The 17,552-nt window shown below is 37.8% G+C and overlaps 5 protein-coding genes across 5 annotated transcripts; 3 read left to right on the forward strand and 2 right to left on the reverse strand.

The window, feature by feature from the left end:
• The first annotated feature begins 1,292 nt into the window (after positions 1 to 1,292).
• EV154DRAFT_452031 (aspartic peptidase domain-containing protein) lies at positions 1,293 to 3,514 on the forward strand. Its single transcript, XM_051597260.1, has 6 exons — positions 1,293 to 1,607; positions 1,688 to 1,748; positions 1,844 to 1,875; positions 1,933 to 2,143; positions 2,203 to 2,271; positions 2,331 to 3,514. Exons 1-6 carry the CDS (start codon positions 1,461 to 1,463, stop codon positions 3,230 to 3,232), a joined length of 1,422 nt encoding a protein of 473 aa, XP_051451995.1. The 5' UTR covers positions 1,293 to 1,460; the 3' UTR covers positions 3,233 to 3,514.
• Positions 3,515 to 3,927: 413 nt separating this feature from the next.
• On the reverse strand, positions 3,928 to 6,186 carry EV154DRAFT_556027 (uncharacterized protein). The gene is made up of 2 exons (XM_051605327.1): positions 4,328 to 6,186; positions 3,928 to 4,241 (listed from the first exon to the last, which is right to left on the reverse strand). The coding sequence occupies exons 1-2, from the start codon at positions 6,178 to 6,180 to the stop codon at positions 4,025 to 4,027; spliced, it is 2,070 nt and encodes a 689-aa protein (XP_051451996.1). The 5' UTR covers positions 6,181 to 6,186; the 3' UTR covers positions 3,928 to 4,024.
• A 2,318-nt stretch (positions 6,187 to 8,504) lies between these two features.
• On the forward strand, positions 8,505 to 9,552 carry EV154DRAFT_527271 (Prefoldin subunit-domain-containing protein). Its single transcript, XM_051603469.1, has 5 exons — positions 8,505 to 8,590; positions 8,671 to 8,744; positions 8,878 to 9,088; positions 9,154 to 9,292; positions 9,398 to 9,552. The coding sequence occupies exons 1-5, from the start codon at positions 8,534 to 8,536 to the stop codon at positions 9,478 to 9,480; spliced, it is 564 nt and encodes a 187-aa protein (XP_051451997.1). The 5' UTR covers positions 8,505 to 8,533; the 3' UTR covers positions 9,481 to 9,552.
• Positions 9,553 to 10,061: 509 nt separating this feature from the next.
• Positions 10,062 to 11,087, forward strand: EV154DRAFT_84633 (membrane magnesium transporter-domain-containing protein). Its single transcript, XM_051607802.1, has 4 exons — positions 10,062 to 10,212; positions 10,271 to 10,323; positions 10,379 to 10,482; positions 10,537 to 11,087. Exons 1-4 carry the CDS (start codon positions 10,131 to 10,133, stop codon positions 10,628 to 10,630), a joined length of 333 nt encoding a protein of 110 aa, XP_051451998.1. The 5' UTR covers positions 10,062 to 10,130; the 3' UTR covers positions 10,631 to 11,087.
• EV154DRAFT_430406 (cell morphogenesis C-terminal-domain-containing protein) lies at positions 10,680 to 15,433 on the reverse strand (the record flags this gene model as incomplete). Its single annotated transcript, XM_051596537.1, has 3 exons — positions 10,680 to 13,401; positions 13,459 to 13,592; positions 13,658 to 15,433. The coding sequence occupies 3 exons, from the start codon at positions 15,431 to 15,433 to the stop codon at positions 10,680 to 10,682; spliced, it is 4,632 nt and encodes a 1,543-aa protein (XP_051451999.1).
• Between the last annotated feature and the right edge of the window lie 2,119 nt (positions 15,434 to 17,552).

Genomic DNA, 17,552 nt, shown 5'->3' on the forward strand with positions numbered 1-17,552 from the left:
ATAAACCGTCATCGAAAGAGTCTAGTGTCACTCTATTTTTACTTGATAAGTAGCGCGAGGGGGGGTTATAACGCCGATTTCTGTGAATGATATGAAATAATTAGGTGAGGTAGTACAAAGGCCCAAGACTAATCTAAATGATTTATTAAATAATAAGCACATATGATATGGAACAATGATCTATTTTAAAAAAACAAGTGAAATGTGAGGGCTATCTATTTCCCTACTTCTTTTTTTATCTTTCTACAAAGTGCCAAGCAAAAAGAAGGTGGTAGAGCTGGGTTTCTATGACTACCTGTCGTCATAGGTACAAGAAAAAGATTATTTATAAACATCCGTGGAGCTCAACAGGGCACATAAATTTTCCTAGAAGGTGATAGTTCTTATTGTTTATAATTTCCCCCGTCCGACAGAAACGCCGCCAAGCCGCCATTCAACCTGGGAAATATTAATAATAAAGTGACAGATTGCCCATTTTATGATAAATGACTCTCGTGCGCGTTTGCTTCCTCGCTTTAGAAAAACAAAAACAAAAAAAAGATCGACAGTCATCAGCAGTCAGTTTTTGTTTGTTTGTATTGGCTGATTCGATTTTCATTATGTTTTTATGCGGTAACAGAATAATAAACAAAAGGTGATGTAGATGTGCATAAGCTGTCTTTATATAAATGTATAAATATGATTGAAAAAGGAGTTGCGGAATAAGAGTTAGACAGAGAAAAAGATAATGTGTGTGTGAGAGAGAGAGAGAGAGAGAAAGGCGTGCGGGTGGAGTATTGTGTGAAAAGAGAGAGAGTGAGGGATAAAGGGGAGAAGAGGAGTTACTCTCCAAAGGCTCGAGTACCCATATGGATAATAAAATGTTTCTATTTTTGGGGGGTTGACGGAATCTCAAGTGAAAAAAAAAACAAAAGGGAAAAAACTCGTGTTTTTGGGTCAAGACAGCCTGAAGAGAGAACAATAGTCTTTATTTATTTTTTGCGTTTACAAGTTAATTGAAGCTAATATGGACTGGTACACAGAAATTTAGGAGAAAGTGCTACGAAATGATGAAGTTTATAAACAGAGAGATCCAGGCACCTCATTTAGAACACATAATTAAGTCTTGTCCTCGCCATTTACTACCGCTAACCAATCAAATAGAAACTTGATCTCTATTTGAACTCCCTCGATTTGTATTTCCCTTTTCGCTAAATCCTATATTTATATATATTTGAACAGACACACACAACCCCCTTCAATTTTCTTTTTAAATCTTTTGCTCTTTCTTCTTCTTTATATCTTTTCTTGAATTTTTTTTTTTTTTTTTATTTTACAGAAAAATATATTTTCGTTCTTAATCTAGATATTTTCTACCAACAATAAATATCGACTTACAAAGAGAGAACCGCAACATTCGATTCATAAAACTACCACTCAACCCTTCCCAGTCTTTAATCCTATAAAAAAAAACAACAAAAATGCGTACAGCTTTCCTCTGCCTTGCAGCTCTTGCTCAGTTCGCCCTTAACGCTGCTGCAACCAGTCCTATCACAGTCCCTCTCTTTAGACGTTCCGACGACGGTGGCATCTATAAAGCTGCCGGTAAAGCCCTCGATAACGGTGTGGTATGTTTACGCTCTTCATCTTGTCACTTTTTTTTTTTTTCGATATTAATTTTTTATTTATTTATTTTTAATTTACATAGCTCGCTGGTAAAGTTAAGATCGGTAACCCTCCTCAAGAATTTACTTTTGCTTTTGATACCAGTATGTATACATAATCACCCCCTTTCTTTTTTTTCTTTTTTTTTCTCTCTTTACTATTTTTTGAGGTTGTACTTAATTTCATTATTTTAAATTAGCGACCGGTTATTCTTGGGTGCGTGGATCTAGAGTAAGTTTTATTTTTATCGATTTTTTTTTTTTTTTTTATCCATTAACACCATTTTAGTGTAAAACTGATAACTGTCGTGGCCGTTGTACTTACTATGCCCGTAAATCAGAAGATGCTGTTTCTTACGGCAAGAAGTTCTCTGTAGAATACGGAGACTCTTGTGTCGACACTCACGTCTACACCGATACTTTTGAATTTGCCGGTCTCACCGTCAAGGACATGCCCTTCGGTGGTGCTTACCGTATGAGCGGTTTCGGTGAAGGTTTTGGTAAGCAAAACCACATAATATAAATCGTTTGCTTTCCCGATATTAACTTTCCTTTGTAGATGGTTACCTCGGCCTCGGTCGTGACGTTGATTTCAATGAAACCAAGATCCACTCTTCCGCTTCTGGTGGTAACTATTTCTAATTTATTATATAAACGAATGATCAAAAACTAAACTTTCAATCACAGGTTTGGCTAAACGTGACATCCCTGTCGCTGCCTCAGGTTTCGTTCCTAACGCTTTCCAATCTGGCACCGGTCTTGCTAGTGCTCAATTCGGTATGTACACCACCACTACTGGTAGTGGTTTTGATCAAAGTGGAGCCGCTGCTACCACCGACCCTACTACTGGTGCTACTATCGACCCTAATGCCAGCACCAACACTACTCTCACTCCTGGTGCTACTCCCAATGTTCCCGCTGGTACTACTACTACTACACCCACCGACACTACTACCCCCGTTACCGACGGTGGTGTTACATCTGGCGGTTTTGGTGTGATGAAGCGTAACAACAAGGAAGATACTGAAGAACCAGCTGGTTACCTCGTTCTCGGTGGTGTTGACACCAGTGTTATTGAAGGTGATGTCAACTATCTTCGCTTATCCGACAACCCAGATGCACCTGCCAAGAATTGGGATATCTGTATTCGTCATGCCAGTTTCGGCAGCTTGAAGTTTGCCCAAGAAGAAAATGCCATTGCATCTATCAGTACATCTACCAGTTTCATTGTTATGCCCCCTACACAAGCCGATGCTTTCCACGAAAAGTTCGCTGCCAAGTATGAATATGCCACCAAGTCTTACAGCATCAAGTGTTCCGAAATCAAGAACTTGCCTACTCTCAAGATGACTCTTGAAGACCACATTGTTGAACTTCCTCCCAAGTATTGGACCGCCGTAGTTGATGCTGACCGCGATTGTTGTACTACCAAGATTAGCCGCGGTAGCTCTGATCGTGATTGGGTTCTTGGCACTGCCATGACAAATGCATTCTACACCACTTTTGATCCTGAGGCTGAAACAGTTGGTTTGGCCATCAAGAAGGGTCAAAGCAAGGATGGTCTCAGAGTCTACAGAAAGTCTCATTAAACTGAGTCTTTTTTATTTTTATTTTCCCTCTCTTAAATGATGAATGTACACCCACCAAAACCCAAAAAAAGAAAAACTAAAAAAAAAAAAAAAAAAAATCCCCCTTTCATTCTACTACTTTCTCTTTTTTTTTTAAATGAAAAATAATCAATATATTTCCTGTTTTTTTATTCCCTTACACACCACTTATTTTGTTATATTAATAACCTCCATTTCGTACTCTGATACATTATTTATGAATATTTAATAAGAAAATACATGTTACATATTGTCTTTTTTTTTTTTTCCGCCTTTTGAAGATGAATTACTAACGCACTGACGTAAAAAAAAAAAAAGAAGCTGTCAATGATCTTTTTACCACTATGATCACTATGGCTACGATAATGTGGGGTAAATATGCATATTCCCTCTTTTTTTTTATATATAATTTTGGCGATGAACAGCGTATATGCTAAATATAGAACATTTTAATTATTGGGAAAAGATGGTTTTCTTTTTTTCTTTTTAGACGCGTCTGTTCTCTTGCAGTGCGACTCTGAACAAGGGGGAGAAGGGGGGGGGGACCAAAGTCGTCTATTTTAAGCCCAGAGCTGGAAAAATGTTGCAGTTTTCAAGTACACTATTTTCAGAAAATATTAGATCAAAATGTAAAAAAAAATTCGTTCACAAATAAAAAAATAATTCGTTCACAACGTAAAAAAAATACGTTCATCTTCCGAAAAAAAAAAAAAAAATTGAGCTTACCACTTAAGTGTATCTATGGTTGACCTGCGATAACAGGCCTGGAAAATTCTAGTTGCGACGTTGACGAACATTTCTAATGTTTGCTTGTTCATTTTGGGTTCTTGCTCTTCTCCGTTGGTTCTGGGGAACCTCTCCACGTCGAAATCTTGGGGGAATGCCATTTCCAGCACGAAGTGAGCGAACAATATCAACCATGTTCAAGCAAGCAGCCATATCACGATTCCATAGACGAGGAACAATCCTATTTGTGTTATTAGTCATGGCTCTACAATTTTGATTTGTACATCTGTCACAAGAACAACAAAAAAAATTATTAGATGAAGAAATTATTAACATGTAAAATCAACATACCTTAAGAGACCATGTCTGATTACACGAGGATTTGCTCTTCGTCTATGAGGGCGCGGGTTATCCACCATCCGAAACGTTTCAAGACTTCTACGTTCACAAGCTGGGCAGCACTGACTTGTTCTAAATTCATCAATCAAGTACACCCTTTTACCAGCTTTTTGAAGCAACCGACGGAATCCAAGGCCTCGGACCGGCTCATGAAATCTTGCATTAGGAGAAGACCAGTTACCCATAACATAAACAGCTTCGACACCAAACTGTTCATCTAGTTTTGAAATAAGATCCTCGTTTCCTTGCTGTCTTCTAATGTAGGCAGATAGCCGCAATTTTCTGTGCAAGGGATGAGCAGTACGATGGTTGGTTCGGAAGTTGACATAGTGGTTTTGGATAATGCCTGTCATATTGGACCTGTTTTCAAGATACTGTTCAAATTCATCTCTATTCAAGGAATCATAATTAACCAAAAGCCTTTCAGCTGCTGCTACTCTAGCGGGTTTCACAGCTTCACGGATTCTACGGTATTTTTTGATCTTTTCAAACTTGTCTTGGTACTGTTTGGTAAATCGAAACTTGTTTGGATTGTTTGCGGTTGAGTTTTCATGCACACAGAATAGCAAATCTCTTCGTCCAGGATCAATTGTAACACATCTTCCAACAGTTTCTTGAGCAATCTCTTGTGAAATGTACTGAATTGATTCAACCACAACAGCAAAACGAGCAGTATATCTGCTTTCACGATCCATTCTTTTCTTGATCACAGTTACACCTACTCCATCCGTTTGAATAGTTCCTCTAAACTGGAGCTCGCCATTTTCTTGGTGTTTGAGTGCATCCGAGTTCAGGTTAATTACTTCACGCCAAAGTGCTATCTTATCTTGACGATTAGTCCACCGACGACCAAGAATATTTTGACAAAGAATTTTTGAATCGATGGTTGTGTAGCAAGGAATCCAAGAGCGGCGTAATGGGAAGCAATTAAACACAGGTAATTCTATATCAATAAATGATAAAGCCAGTTCGTAAAAAGCCCGCATATGTTCAACTGGTCTTGCTTTGGAATCAAAATAAATGCTATTACCACGAAACCGGTAGTCAACGGGATAACTGGTAAGGACAGGGCGAAGAATTTCAAGAGCGTTATTGTAGATAGGGTCCCCGAACTGCTCTCCGTCCAATACAAAATCTTGAGGTAACCTTCTAGCTATAAGTTCCTTGAATCTTGTCGCCGGCTCAGTTATTTCTCTGTATACTTCAGATTTTATCAGTGCATCAATTAATCCTTCACGTCTTCTATAAGCAATTAATTCGGCTTTTCTTTGTCGAATACGAAGTAGATGATTAACAGCTTGTCTAAGATGACTTCCCAAACGCATCTGAACATTGTTGCTATAAGATGTAAAGATCTTTGCTCCTTCGATTAAAGATGCTTGCTGACCATAACGGAAATCTGGTGGAACAAAACCAGTGACCTCCAAATAGTCATCAAGATAAGTGTCAATGAATGCACGAGTCGCCCCAGTTCTTCCGCCAGCCCTTCCTCGTGCATACCGAGTCAGTTTGAGCCAGACCTCTGCAAAAAAATCACGATTGATACATCGCCTGATATCAAAGTTCTCATCTTCTTGAATGGCACGCAAAAAAATGTACTTTGAGAGTGAGTATGCGTGTGTAGTGATGTTGTGGACTGTCACTACATATTCTTCGAGCCTTTCACGTCGCTCTGGGTCCCAACCAATACCATCAATAGAGGATTTAACAGATATAATACGATCGCCAGGAGCCAAAGAACTAGATGTGCTCATATTGCTTCCAGGTGTACCCGGCGTACCAGACAAGGATCTATCAGAGTCCATGCTGGTAAAAAAAAGGGCAGTTATTTGAAGTAAGAAGTTTGCTCTATTAACATGTTAGATAAATGTCACTCATTTTTGGATTGGTTGTTACAATATTTACCTTTTACGTACAAAGTGTTATGAATTTGAGAATAAAGATAGCTATACGTAAAATAATAAAGAAAGAGAAAAATAAAAATTGAGTAAGGATTGAAGTAAACTTTTTTACCAACTATTTATATAAGATTTCATTGTTCATTTCTGACTTTAAAATGTTGTTATTGAAAAAAAAAGGGGGAGAAAAACAAAGAACAATGAAATTCGCATGAAGCAGTAATAAATACACTTTTTCTAGCTTTCATTTTATATATATATCTTTTGCAAGAAGGTACATACCTCATATTCATTATAGAAAAATTCGGATTGCCCAGAAATTATACGAAAGCAAACGGAAAATAATTGTGTCATTTAAAGTAAAATCAAAATTGGTTGAAATACCCCTAATACATACAATGAAATAAAACTTTATTTCAAGTAAAACTCTAAATACCATGTACTTGTCTGAGCGTTTTTAGGTCTTTTGTTTTTAGTTTGACAAAAAAAAACAGGTAACCGTTTCAGGGTGTCAGGTAAGGAAATGAGTCTGGTACATCCATATATTTATCCACTTATACGTTTGTTACCAATAAGTGTGTCGTTCATGACGAGGTAGTGGCATTTAATTTACTCTTGGTAACGTAACACATCTAAAGGGGGGGGGGGGTTGCTACCCCTCGCTTCCCTTATGGGTGAATAACAACAATATCAAGTTTTTCTCGTTTGTGCGTATCAAAATAGGCCTAAAAAGAAGACAATAATTATTTGGTTTAAACCCAATCGTTCAATTTTCAAGAGCAAGCTCGAGCAGGTTAGTCTTTTGGATGAAGTGACATTAAATTAAAGTCATATTATACGCATACAATAGTGCACTTGTTCGGGTCCTTCAATATGATGAAAAATTGTTCTTCTACTTTTAGCAGTATACCCATTTAATGATAACAGATATATTTCTCTTTCGTTCATTTCGTTTGTAAACTATGCATGGAAAATTAATTAATTTTTAAGCGATTATTTATTCCCTCGCTGATTGAAGTTTTATTCTAAGCGTGCACGAAAAATTTATGAAAATAGTGTATAGCAAACACAGTGTCAACATAGTTAAGATGTGGATACAATCTTATTTACAGATAAAGGCTAATTTAATTAATGGACTGGTCTTCTTCTGTGTACCTTGACTATAAATCTTATAATTCAGGGAATCAAAGTGTCACGCTGTAGGCAGTCCTTTTCACTACATCTATTTGAGTAGTTTCGCAATACTTAATCTAGAAGACCCAAGACATTTCTCATATATTTATTGCACGCTTCTTTTGAGGCTGTATCTTCGTTTTTGTCGCGTAAATCTATTTAATTCTGATTGAAATGTTGTAAACAATTTCCTATTGTAAAGGCATCATTATGCTTCGAGTCTTATAATAATACAAGGCTTGTGAGTTGATTGTCAATTAGTATCATTTTATTTGTGTATGGTGATATGGAAGATTTAGGTTAAAACAATGATCTCAATTACTTTTTACGACGCAAGACAAGTCCATCTATGCCCTATGTTGTTTTAGCAAGGCTTGTTGTGTCTGGTGCTTTTCTTGTATGACTTTTGCCCTGTACTTGTTTGACTACATTACTTTTTAAAGCCGAAACAGCGATTCCTTGATCATTGAGTATCGTTTGGTGTTGGAACAACTTGATAACCTGAGTGCTCTGCATCAATTTACAAATAATTGGCAAAATTCTCCTTGCCTTATCTATTTTTTCAAAATATACCAAAGTATCTTTTTGGCGCTATCCTTCAGCTGTTGTGTCAAGCTCTTTTACCCTCGCTAAAAGGGTTTTTATCCTGGAAGCAGCTGGATCGACTTTTTTCAAGACATTCTGCAGCTACTTTCACGTCCTTTTGCATGTAAAAACCAAAATCGCAGAACAGCCTGTTTTCCGGTACTTCTCTCAGGTCTTTGAAAACCGTTTTCCAACCCTCCATCTTGTAAAGCCTTTTTTGTCACCCAGAAATCTCAACTTGATAGCCCAGCCTGGGAGATCTCATTGGTATAGGTAAGAATATCCTCAGCCGTGGTATTGAAAAGCTTGGAATATGTTATTTTCTCAAGTGAAAAAAAAAAATGGATCATCACGTAAAGTTTAGAGAAAGTTAGACTGACATGGCATTAGAATAGACCAAAAAAGTGTGGTGCGCGAAAAAAAATATCTTCATTTAACCAGATTTTTTTATTTTTATTATTAGCCTTTTTAAAGTTCTACAAAAAAAAGTCATTTTTCAAATATGAGCACCCAAAAGTTAATGTCAAACCCTCGTGGTATCCCTAGTTCACCTTTTGTTGTAAGTCCTTTGTTCTCATTTTTTCGGTTATTATCTTTTTGTTCTACAAGTATGTGTGCTTATTCTATTTCAATCATCAGGAACGCGTTGAGGATTATGTCTCAGAAGCTGAGCCTGTCGAGATTGTCTTGAAGAAATTCCAAGAAGCAATCAGGTAATGATAACGCGACAGTATTGGTGGGGGGAAGAATGAGAAAAGGATCGATCATTGCGATGGCATATAAACGCATGCTGTCATGAGCCATCATCATCTAATTTTTTTTTTTTTACCTGTATAAACAATCTAGCAAGTACAAGTTCATGGAAGTCAACTTATTGCAACGTAGAAAAGTTTTGGAAGAAAAGATCCCCGAGATTGAAAAGACAATTGACATGGTTGATTTGTTAACTGAAAAGAAAGACAGCCATGAACCCTTATATACAGATTTTGAATTAAACGATACATTGTTTGCCAAAGCCAAAATTGAGGCAACCGGCTCTGTTTACCTTTGGTTAGGTGTAAGTGTAGTTTAATTTTAATTTATGGTGAGGATGCTTATAGTAATTTGTGTCTGTCGAAATAGGCCAACGTTATGCTCGAATATACTTGCGAAGAAGCTAAAGATTTATTAACCTCAAAACTCGAAACTGCTAAAACTTCACTAAAGAACACATTGGAAGATCTTGAATTCTTAAGAGATCAAATCACAACTATGGAAGTCAGTATCCTTTTTTAATTATCTACTAATCTACCTTTTGTAGCTGTATATATATATTTATTGTTGCATCATATTATCACCTTAACTTGTATATCGTCACTAACTTTAGATACTGCTCGTGTGTACAACTGGGATGTCAAGCAAAGACGTATTTTAAGAGAGCAAGCCGCTGTAGCAGAAGCTTCCGCTTAATCATAGACGCTGCAGTTCTCTTTTTTATTGGCACCCAATAAAAAAAAAAGACATTTTAATTCCGCCTCAAACTGTTTAATCTTTCTTACCTTGTGATTGCCCGTCTTTTCTCGCACTTGAAAGGAGGATGTTGTCTTTTTGCAACTTTAGGCGTCTTCTTTGTTGAGTTTATAAGATTGAAGCGATGGTAATAGAACTCCAAACAAGATGGTCTCTGAGTTTGATTGCACCGAAACACACAAAGGATTTGTGCTTTAAAGTGTCTTTAAATTTACATGCAGTTTTACATGTGGGTAGTCCAATCGGCTGAAACACAAGACACATGTCTGTGAGGTCAATTTTTATTAAAGAAAGACATACATTGACAGCTTTAGTGTGAGAGTCATCATCTTAATAACCTCACTTGGATTCTTCGCATTATTGCAAGATATGCTGTTTACATTTTTACACACTTACATGTATGAAGCAATGCTGAGCGTATACAAATAATATGGGGACACACTGATTGTCTTTAGAGTAGTCTTTTTTGTACTTGAGAAATAACCTTTGGTTATGATTCGCCATAAAACTTGCGGACTTGGTCTTATTTTGCCCTTTCAACTATTTTTTTAAAAGGCAACATCCCCTTTTTTTTTCATTTCTAATCACTCATGAGCTCTCAACCCACTGGCAAATTATTAGGCTTACTAGGAGCTTTCTTTCTCGCCCATTCAGCATATTCAACCTATGAACGTATGTCATCTTATTCCTATTTTTTTTTAAAGTGTCATCTTAAAAACTCTCTCTCTAGATCTTGCTTATATTAAAGCTGTCGATGAGGTCAACACAGCACTCCCCGTTGAAGTAATAACCCATTCGATTTCATTCAAATATTCGATGTTAACCTGATATTCTCTAGATTGTTACTGAATGTTTAGTGTCGGCCTTGGTCGCACTCTTTGGTGTCATCTTGTCTGCAGACGCGTTTAAACCCATTGCCATGGAGGATGAAATTGTTAAAATGTAGACACATAGAATCTAAACATCGAATAATCAAAGCTAACATGTATCGTATAGGACTATTGATAAAACTGATACAAGACCTTCATTTGTCACATTCAACCATCGTAAAGTGATTTCCACGCAAGCGGAACAAAATAGAAAGATTTAAGATAACAATAAAACCTTGTATTACCCTTTATTATAATAATTTTTGGACCTCACATAGCAGGCGAGTAATCCTCCTCTTCCTCCTCATCCTCATCTTCCTCTTGGCTTAATTCATTATAGAGTTTGGTAGAACTGGAAGGCGAAAGAGGTTCGCCGTCTTCATTGAAGAAATCATCGAGATCCTTCAAAGCATTCATCAAATCGTCACCATATTGACCAGCAGTTGATATTCCACCGACCGATTGAGAATTAACTCCAGCCATGGTATAATCATCTCTATATACATTTTCAGTCACAGATGCCTCACCCGTTAACATAGAAAAGTCCTCTACAGAGAATTGGATATTATGTTCAATAGGAGCTTCATTGGTGATAGACGAGCATTCAAATACAACCGCATGAATATTGTGTCGAGTAATTTTCGCTGCCTCTGCAAAATTATTGAATCCATAAATTAATTCATTATCGGAAGCCATGGCTGATTTCGCATCACGAGCTACAGTATGAATACCAGAGTTTAATACACCAAGAGCTCGGTCAACGTATTCAGTGGGGACTAATTGTAATAAGGGTTCGAAGGCTGCGATATCAATCGAGACTTCTGTTGTAGCTCGCATTACTTTTCCCGTGATATAGGGTACCAGGTTTTCAATTACTAATAAAGTCTTATCACGATAGAATGGGAGCTTATTCTTGACCATCAAAAGACAAAACATAAACGCCTGTTGGCTGTATTCCACCAAAAAGACATCGCGCATGCTTGACAAAATTTGCTTGAGATAGTCTTCTTGGAACTTTGATTTTTGGATATGATAAGTGGCGAGAACACGTTGAATGCCAGACAAGCCATAATCTTCAAATAGTTTTATCAATGTGTTTGCAAGCTGGATAGCCTTGGGATCCACCTCATTTTCATTATCGAGACCATGTAGCAAGCGAGGTAAACAACCCAATAGGAGGTACATGAGCCGAGTTTCGGTAGGATCAATCAAAGGCAGGTTGTCTTGAAGAGAGATTGATTTTAGAATATTGAATGTGTTTTCCTCTGCTGATGGAAACTGAAGGCCTTTCAATAAGAGAGGTTGAAGACCATCGAACTCGCTTGACCAGTTTTTAGGGAAACTATCAGCCAATTTCGGGTTAAACCCGTACTTTTCTAATACGATCTCTAGCAGTAACAATGCTTCACAATGCTCCGATTCATAGGGACTGTATAAACAAGCGACAGCGGCCCAAAACAACTGAGGAAATTGCTCTATTTGGCTTTTATCCATAGACTTGGCAACTTCAGTTAACGTCAAAATAATTTCCAATGCAAATCCACGGATTTCTTCAGATTTGTCCGCAATGGTATTAGATAGACGTGCGAGCATATCCGCCAACATGTGTTGATTGAAAGCTGGCATCAGACCTCGGAAACACTGGAATGAACGACAAGCGATATGTCGGACAGAGCAACAAGTAGCCCACTTTAAGGCGGTTTCTCCCCACTTCTGTCGCAAATCAGGATCTTCATACGAAAATACATCCACCACACGATGAATTAATCCTTTAAGCTCATCAGAGCTTACAATACGTCGATTATTGGGCGTGATGTTTTCATAGGCCCATAATCGTTTTCCTTCTTTACCTACTAACCATTGGATAATTTCAGATGCTTTTTGGGAGGCTTCGGAGTCCATAGATTGACGAACCACGATGGAGTGTATAAGGTTGATCAAAAAACAACGAGACTGGTCACAAATAATACTAGTCAAGTGGTCTAACTGTACAAAGATACTGTGTAATAGCAATGGTAAATGTGGTGCAAGATCTGCACCGGCTTCGATCGCAAGATCTACCAGGAATACCATGGCTAATTGACCTCTAGAAAACATGGGCCGTTTGGGATACGATGGAAGCACTTTCTCTGTATCTGCAACAAATAGCAGTGGGAAAGCATGTGCATGTCTTCCACTGGCTTCTTTCAATTGGGGTACCATCGTTCTTGGTGTAATCTCGGCAATAATTTCTTCGGTAATAGTCGCAAACGCATGTGTACGACCAAGACAGACAAACACTCGTTTTGCATGAATTAAGAACCAAGGATTTCTTTTTTCCTGGCCCATATCTAATAAATACATGATGATTGCACGTACGTTACGACCGGAATCAACTAATTGACTCCATAATGCAGCAGTTTCTTTCACGTAGATATCACCGAACTTGATCGTTATGTAGTACAAGTTTGATAGCACCATGTAGGCTGAAGCGCTTAATTCAGAATCATGAGGTCCAACACCAAGATCTACTTTTCTATGCCAGGGTAGCATGTATGTCAGTACTTCACGTTGAGAGTTTGGACTGATATGTTCAAAACGTTGGGTGATTTCAGATAGCATCGAATAAGTTTGTTCAGGATGGTCGAGAGCAAGGCGTGCAGACAATAATGATTGGGTGTGTTTATAAATGGCAGGTAGACTACTCGTGATGCCGATTTCGTATTCTTTTGCACACGAATCAGCAAAAACCCGCTCTTCAATAACACGAAGTAATTGAATTGCAGTTTTACGAATTGTCTTTTTTGCATCACCCGATTTAAAGAGAGCAAGACTCATGATTTGATGAATATGACATGGATAATCTTCGACTTGAGTTACAATTTCGGCTAACGCTTGGAAATACCCTTGAGTGAATTCAAGCTTGGGATTACCTGCATAACATTGTTCAATGATATCGTCAAGTAGCACCGATTGATCTTGGTTGTAAATCATAACTGCTTCAAGGGCACGACTAAAAATGAAGTATATTAATGTATATTGCCAGACTAAAAATGAAACTATCCTTTACCGAGCGATCGAGTGATAATTAGGATCACGGCTTTCAAATATAGCATCAATCCAGCGGAGAACATTGAGCGTATCAAATTGAATAATAGCCTGGCGAGCCTTCTTCTGTCCAAGGTATGCATATAAAGGACCACGCTATGTTAAGTGGAATATTTTAGAATTATTTTAAACGTTTTTCTCTCTCTGATGCAATTACTTACACAAAGAGTGGCCATTGCACTCAAGGAAGCTGACTCTAATGCCTTACGTTCATCCTCTATCAATTGCGTCATACTTGTCCTCTCCTTCGGATCTTTACATTGTTCCAGTACATCTCTGATCATAGTTGCCTCTCGCTGTTGAGTAGTCTTTGCAGTAGCACCGTAACCGCACCATTCTTCAAACATTTTATATAGACTGAGTCTAGTTTCAAATGACATGAGAGACGTAGGGTCTTCCAACTTCATTATGCTTTGATATAATTTATCGACCAGACCACACAAGTAGATTCGGAGACGTTGATATTCCCATTCAATTTGTACTTCCGTGTCTACCAAAAAAGATTTTGTTTCCTTGATATAGCTCATAATCACATTCATCAAGTCTTTGTCGCCAACAGCTTCTGGATCTGATAAGCAACCAGCTGTCAATTCGAGTACATTCATAACAGAGATACGAAGTCGATCATTTTTCTTGCTACGTTTATTCTGGTAAGGTTTTTGATTGTTTCGTTGTTTACCGTCGTCCAAGATTATTTTGACATATCCCTCCAGTTCAGACATCAATGACTTATACACATTCTGGTTAATGTGTCCAAGGCCATCGATAGCACTTTCGCGAATAGGTCGATGCTCACATGTCAAGTAAGGGGATATCAATCTGAATAAATCGCGAGGGCTTGAAATTCGGTCCACATTGGCTGATCCTTTTCGGCCTACGGCGGACCAAATGGGCAAAGAAATTGTAGGGCTGTCGATTCGTATCGCTGTTGCACATGCAAAAATAAGGTATATACGCCACTGTTCGATCGTCTCAGGGCTTGCTGCTTTGTGGTTGGAGCTGCTACTCTTTGCCATACTCAACGTACCTGTAGCACCGGCTTTGATTGTTTCAACCCATGCCAAAATTGAAGGTTGTATTTGCAATAATCGAGCACATATGCCAAGTCTACATTGAGCTGTTGTTTGAGGAAAGTGTTGAAAGCATAATTTAAAAATCTCTGGTAAGCATATATTCCAAATGATAATATCAGATGGATGATCACTTTCGGCAATTTGTATCAATACCTGCTCTATCCCTCTTCTTTGGTGCTGAAGTATTCTGGTACGCACCTCAGATGAGATTTTTGTTCCTAATAACGTATTGGATTCCTTATCGAATTGTATCAAATCTTGGCCTATCGACTCCAGCAGCTGTGACAATCTTGTCCATGATTTTACGTTGGTTGTTTCTTTTTCCGGAGCAATTATTTCGTCTGCTTTGGTTTGTAACATGGCGTTCAACCGATCTGACAGCAATGAGGCCATTTGGATAATTTCTATCGCAAATTTTCGAATTGAGGGTGACTGGTTACATAAATACAGCAGCCCATTCGCCTCTGTCTCTTCTACTAAATCAAGCAGCTTCCCGATGTTGACATCGATAGACCCCCTAATGTTGGGATTGGTAGGTCTTTCCAAAGATGTCAAGTCCAACTTGTTGACCCAAATTGATAAAAGATCCACGTACAACTTGATAATTCCTCCATTTCCATTATGGCTACCTCCTGTGATTGGGCCACTCCCTAACGACTGGACTACTTCTGAGAATTTATCTTCGATTTTGCATATATATCTTGAGAATCCTGTCACAACTGTTTGACTGTCTATCTGCGCAGCAATACGCAACAATGCCTTGGAAGCCGATTTAATAACTTCAGGATCAGTATGAACAGTGTTTCTTGATAGTATCTCGACTAGTCTTGGTAAAGTTATTCCTGCAGGCATAATGCGAGGCATACAATCAATGATGGTTTTTATCACATCAAAATAAGCCTGCTTATCTTTTGTGTATGATACAGAAAAACTTGCATATTGATGATGTATCTGTGGTCCACTATCTGAAGGACCTCCACTATTGGCAAAAATAGGTACAGAATAATTTGTCGTGATTGTACTTGTGTTTGTACTGAGTCCACCGGTCATCGGTCTAACAATAATATTTTTTTCATCCAGTACTAGCAGCCGACCAAATGTCTGGTCTAAACTAGAAAGGGTCTTTGATATAATTTCCTCCACTTTATCTATCACGTCTGGCTTGACAGCACGGATGGGACCAGAAAAAACATCCGCGGTGCATGAAATAGGTATTCCGCACCCAGTCATATCGACATCAGCAGGAAAAGGTGGTTTTTGTATGTTTCGTTCAAGATCCGATAGCATTAAACGGAATGCTGACAAGCCGATAATCATACGTTCTGGATTAATCAAGTCCCAGTTATGCGATGAATGACTTGAAGAGGATGCCTCTGTATTGAGAAGGTAAAACAGAATTTTTTTGGTACCGGTGTCGATATCGCGCATGAGCGAAAAGTATGTGATTAATATAAAATGATCCAAAGGTGTATCTGAGGGATATACAGCACGGCGAAATGGCGGGAAGATTGTTTTAATAATCACGTCCAACTTTTTAAAAGTTATTGAAGTACTTTCTGTACAACGAAAAAGGTAAGTCCATGTTAGTCTGGAAATACAACCTAATGTAACCAAACGGGTATATTTGTCCTGCTGTAAATGTATATATTTAGTGGTATTACACTTGGATGATCTACGTATCTTACCTTGTTGAACTTTTGATAGCAACTATCCATAACTGAATTCCAATTCGCTGCAAAAAAATCTTTACGGCTAACACACAGTAAAGTAGTAACAAGAGGGTATCCTGCCTTTAATAGATTTACACTTTTTTTAAAAATTCTGTTTAAAAATAAGATCAATCAACTAACCAAAATGTGCCTTGGTTTTAATGTCATTTTAATAGCACGAGGATACATCAAATCTACAGCTTTAGCCCATGATGGAAAGTTGACTTCCGCCACTGCGACCTTGATTAAAACATTATAAACGACTATTTCTTTCTTTTTCAAAAACAGTGGTGTTGTGTCTTACCTCGGCAATCGGCAGAAGTAACTGGATAAAAAGTTTAGCATAAGCATGTTTCACTTTGGCTCCATGAGCGTTTTTGAAGAAACTAGCACAACTAGATAAAAAATCGGCAGTCTCTTCCAATGCATCCACAGGATAAATCTGCGGTATCAAAGGACATCAGTTTTAACCTTCAAATGGTGCCTGGTGTTGTTACCTTTATTTTTAGATATCGCATTCCCTTAATCAACATTTCCATGTGTCCTTGTCTCTCTTTCATGATTGTCTGGTTATTATATTTTTCTAATTCTGCAATGAATCGATCGCTTACTGAAGCAAATCTAATATTCGATAGTTCTCCGATCAATTCGGCAAATAAGTCCATACTAGCTGTTCTATTCTTTGATCGTTTTATAGCTTCTCTAACGTTTAAATTCGCATAAATATCTCTAGGAATGACAAAACCAAAAGTTACTTACGGATCCGCTTTTTTCAGTTGATTAAATACAATCTCTTCCAAATTTTCACCGAGGTCATCTGGTAATGAACCTGGTGTCAGTCGTTTAATAATCTCTATCAAAGCCCTACAAAGGATAAAAACAGATGCGAGCTATTTTTTGTTAATTTTGTCACAAAGTTAACAACTTGATACATACAGATTGTCTTTCTTTCAAAACTGATTGAATTTCCCGAGTACGGGAAAGGGGTGCAGAATCACTGCAATTAAAAGAGAAGATTAATTTTCTACAAAAATGCTGGGAATTTTTATTTGGTACCTGACACGTTTTATTATAGAAGGGTCCAAAGGTTCGACTTTTATCTTCCTCCATCTCATTACTGCATCAATTACAGCGCTTTGTTGTGTTGCAGCTAGAGAGGATAAGGAGCAAATCAACTTGTCAAAGGTCTCATCGCTTCCATGTCCCAGCAGCTTTCGTAAATCAACATCGGCATCCTATTATTATTTTTTTGAAAAGTTTAAACAACTGCCAAT

The sequence above is a fragment of the Mucor mucedo genome, assembly GCF_025094135.1.
Source record: "Mucor mucedo strain NRRL 3635 chromosome Unknown EV154scaffold_162, whole genome shotgun sequence".
In the NCBI taxonomy this organism is placed as follows: domain Eukaryota; kingdom Fungi; phylum Mucoromycota; class Mucoromycetes; order Mucorales; family Mucoraceae; genus Mucor; species Mucor mucedo.

Bases quoted from the DNA above. Each gene is read 5' to 3' on its own strand.
- EV154DRAFT_452031 (XM_051597260.1), top strand. From the start codon at position 1,461: ATGCGTACAGCTTTCCTCTGCCTTGCAGCTCTTGCTCAGTTCGCCCTT. The intron at 2,144-2,202 runs GTAAGCAAAACC...TTTCCTTTGTAG, and splicing joins CGGTTTCGGTGAAGGTTTTG to ATGGTTACCTCGGCCTCGGT. The intron at 2,272-2,330 runs GTAACTATTTCT...TTTCAATCACAG, and splicing joins CCACTCTTCCGCTTCTGGTG to GTTTGGCTAAACGTGACATC.
- EV154DRAFT_556027 (XM_051605327.1), bottom strand. From the start codon at position 6,180: ATGGACTCTGATAGATCCTTGTCTGGTACGCCGGGTACACCTGGAAGC. The intron at 4,242-4,327 runs GTATGTTGATTT...TCAAAATTGTAG, and splicing joins ATCAGACATGGTCTCTTAAG to AGCCATGACTAATAACACAA.
- EV154DRAFT_527271 (XM_051603469.1), top strand. From the start codon at position 8,534: ATGAGCACCCAAAAGTTAATGTCAAACCCTCGTGGTATCCCTAGTTCA. The intron at 8,591-8,670 runs GTAAGTCCTTTG...TTCAATCATCAG, and splicing joins TCCCTAGTTCACCTTTTGTT to GAACGCGTTGAGGATTATGT. The intron at 8,745-8,877 runs GTAATGATAACG...TAAACAATCTAG, and splicing joins AAATTCCAAGAAGCAATCAG to CAAGTACAAGTTCATGGAAG.
- EV154DRAFT_84633 (XM_051607802.1), top strand. From the start codon at position 10,131: ATGAGCTCTCAACCCACTGGCAAATTATTAGGCTTACTAGGAGCTTTC. The intron at 10,324-10,378 runs GTAATAACCCAT...GATATTCTCTAG, and splicing joins ACACAGCACTCCCCGTTGAA to ATTGTTACTGAATGTTTAGT. The intron at 10,483-10,536 runs GTAGACACATAG...TGTATCGTATAG, and splicing joins GAGGATGAAATTGTTAAAAT to GACTATTGATAAAACTGATA.